General features: G+C 50.7%; 1 protein-coding gene across 1 annotated transcript; it reads right to left on the bottom strand.

Annotated features, from left to right (window-relative positions):
• Positions 1–2,682: 2,682 nt before the first annotated feature.
• LOC121877674 lies at positions 2,683–3,075 on the bottom strand. Its single transcript, XM_042383493.1, has one exon. The coding sequence runs from the start codon at positions 3,073–3,075 to the stop codon at positions 2,683–2,685; it is 393 nt and encodes a 130-aa protein (XP_042239427.1).
• Positions 3,076–3,413: the final 338 nt, after the last annotated feature.

Raw genomic sequence — 3,413 nt, 5'->3', positions numbered from 1 at the left:
CCCGGGTGGACTATCCCATAAAAAAAAAGGGCGGAAGGGGGAGACACCCACACGGTACACCCATGATCGATGACTGATTATATAAAACACTATGGCCTGTAGTAGTCTTAGGAGGAGGGCATACTAGGAGGTGGGGGAGGGCATACCTAGGAGGGTGGGGAGGGCATACTAGGAGGGTGGGGAAGGCTTACTAGGAGGATGGGGAGAAAGCATACTATAAGATGGAGGAGGAGGGCATATTAGGAGGATGGAGAGAGAACATACAATAAGGTGGGGGAACGAGGAGGGCATACTAGGGGGATGGGGAGAGGGCATACTAGGAGGGGGGTGGGGAGAGGGCATACTGTAATACCTCACACCAATCAATGCATCCAATGGCTAAAAGCAAAGGCATGATAAGAGGAAATAAAATTATATACTTTTTAGCGTAAGACGAATAAATGAAATATAAAAAAGAGGCATTTTAATATAAGTCGTTTAAATAAATGGATCTTGTGGCATAGTTTGGCATACAATGGCATTATGGCTTAAGAGTCCTACTTTGTATCGGCTATAAGAAGCATGATTTACAAGACATGATTTACAGGAAGCTATACGAGGCATAATTTACAAGAGACTACACAAGGCATAATTTACAAGAGACTACACAAGGCATAATTTACAAGAGACTACACGAGGCATGATTTACAAAGTATATGTGTAAATGAATGTCAAGGAGGAGCGTCACTTATATAGTCATACACAGCTTGAGAAATATGACAGGTCTCTTGAGCCTTTGTCACCTCTGATTCACACACTCAAGTGGGTCTGTAGATAGCTGACTCTGTTGCTGTGGAGAGAGAGATGCAGTTTAAGTCACACACACACACACACACACACACACACACACACACACACACACACACACACACACACACACCACTTGTAAACACGCCGTGAACCACCACCTTGTAAATCAATGTAAGAAAAAAAAACACACTTCCATTAATTTGCCACCGGTGTTATAAATCGTGTGGTGAGTGCCAAGGGTGTGTCGCTGCTGACGATACAGTGGCACGGTGCCGCCACGAACACGCCGTAGACCATGGCGCTGGTGACACGGGCTGACAAGGTCGACGCTCACGGGGGAGGGGGTTAGGGGAAGGAAGAATGGGGGGGGAGAAGGGGGAGAGAGAGGGGGGAGGGAGGAGAGGTGAGAGAGGGAGAGGGGGAGGAGAGGTAACAGGAGAAGAGGGGGTTAGGAAGGAGGGGGAAGAGAGGAGAGGGAGAGGAGAGAGGAGAGGGGAGATGGGAATGGTAAGGGGGAGGAGATAGACCAAGAGACACTAGCGACAGACGGACAGACGGACAGACATTACAGTATGATTATTTAAACATGAAAACCAGAGCAGGACTACCGGAGTGTCTTGGTCGGGTACAGAGAAGCGCTAAGATCCATCTATGAAAGACCTTACATTAGTTTCCAGGGACCTCACGACCCTATCCCTTCAGGGCTTAACAGTTCCTCGAAGTCCGCAACCAGACTTCTAAAGGCTAGTTGAAGGCTCCTAAAAGAGAGTTAAAAGGGTGTACGCTGTATGTCTGTCTGTCTGTGTGTGTGTGTGTATGTCTGTCTGTCTGTGTGTGTGTGTGTATGTCTGTCTGTCTGTGTGTGTGTGTGTATGTGTGTGTGTGTGTTCGAGATGATAAATGAAGCTATGAGATGGGGCGTTAGGAAAGTCTGATGGTGTTGACTTGTGGGGACTTGTAAAACTCCAGGAGACTTATCAAGTCTTATTGATGTTTTTTGTAAAGTTCTGGAGACTCTCAATAAGACTTAAGGAAGTAATTAGAGGTTTATGGAACTCTGTTTTCCGGGAGAGATTTATAAAGATTTCTAACTAACGTAAGTAACTCCCCGCCCCCCACCCTCTGCTAAGTCTCGTCCCCAACTCCCTTCCACATCTGAACTCTTCCCCAGCTGACTTCTCCCCATTCCACCCCTTCCCATCCCCCTCCTCCCCTCTTCCTTTCGCAGAAGACCCTTTCTCCCCCATTCCCTCCACAGCTAACCCCTCTCTCTCCTACCCATTTTCTCCCTCCTCCTCCACACCCCTAACACCAGAGTCACCACCAAACGTCTTCCTCCACCTCCTCCACACCCCTAACACCAGAGTCACCACCAAACGTCTTCCTCCACCTCCTCCACAACCTCCAACACCAGAGTCACCACCAAACGTCTTCCTCCACCTCCTCCCATAGATTCCCAGTTGCCTAGATCAGTGGCCTCGGAGACCCAGCCAGGCAATCTTGGGAGTGGGGGTTCCTTCTTGATCAACCATTCCAGTGAGTTAAGCGAACATCCATTCCTAGAAGACATGTAATCCTCCTCCCTCTCCTCGTCGTCCTCATCCTCCTCTTCCTCCTCCTCGTCGTCGTCGTCGTCTTCCTCCTCCTCCAGCCAACTGATCTCCTACGATCCTATATTTCAAGCATCTTACAGTCGGTTCATTAAGGAGTGACCCTTTCCTGGTATATACTGTATTATCTTAACATCCCAGAGACTCCTACATGACGCAGGTTACAGGACTCATATGACCCAGAGTGGTGACCCAGCGCGGTGACCCAGCGTGGTGACCCAGCGTGGTGACCCAGCGTGGTGACCTAGCGTGGTGACCCAGCGTGGTGACCCAGAGTGGTGACCTAGCGTGGTGACAGCGTGTGGTGACCCAGAGTCAGTGACCTAGCGTGGTGACCTGGCGTGGTGACCCAGAGTGGTGACCCAGCGCGGTGACCCAGCGTGGTGACCCAGCGTGGTGACCCAGCGTGGTGACCTAGCGTGGTGACCCAGCGTGGTGACCCAGAGTGGTGACCTAGCGTGGTGACCCAGCGTGGTGACCCAGAGTGGTGACCTGGCGTGGTGACCCGGCGTGGTGACCCAGAGTGGTAGCTAGCGCGTGGTGACCCAGCGTGGTGACCCAGAGTGGTGACCTGGCGTGGTGACCTAGCGTGGTGACCCAGCGTGGTGAGCGGCGTAGCTGGCAGGCGACGCAGCTGGTGACATTCACCAGGACGGGACGACACTGAAGCATTCATGACTCATAATTCAACCGTGACCCATGGGTGGTGAGGCAGTGTACTCCCCCTCCATTCAGCTCTCCCTCACTCACTCGCTCTCTCCCTCACTCACTCCCTTTCTCCCTCACTCACTCGCTCGCTCACTCCCTCACTCCCTCGCTCTATCCCTCTCCTTCTCTCCCATTAAAATAGACAACTTGACTATCTATCTATCTATCTATCTGGTTCCTTTGTTAAAACACTAATTTTATAACTCTTACTTCTCTCCTAACAGTAAATGCCAGCCAGTTAGACTGTCAGCGGATCAATCAGTCTGTCAACCAGTCCGTCAATCAATCAACCACAACCTGTCAGAG

Source organism: Homarus americanus, unplaced genomic scaffold, assembly GCF_018991925.1.
Source record: "Homarus americanus isolate GMGI-L3 unplaced genomic scaffold, GMGI_Hamer_2.0 scaffold25611, whole genome shotgun sequence".
In the NCBI taxonomy this organism is placed as follows: Eukaryota; Metazoa; Arthropoda; class Malacostraca; order Decapoda; family Nephropidae; genus Homarus; species Homarus americanus.
The sequence above is the reverse complement of the archived record's forward strand: the minus strand, read 5'-3'. Positions and strand labels throughout refer to the sequence as shown.

Excerpts from the sequence above, each read along its gene's own strand:
- LOC121877674 (XM_042383493.1), bottom strand. The coding sequence starts at position 3,075 with ATGAATGCTTCAGTGTCGTCCCGTCCTGGTGAATGTCACCAGCTGCGT.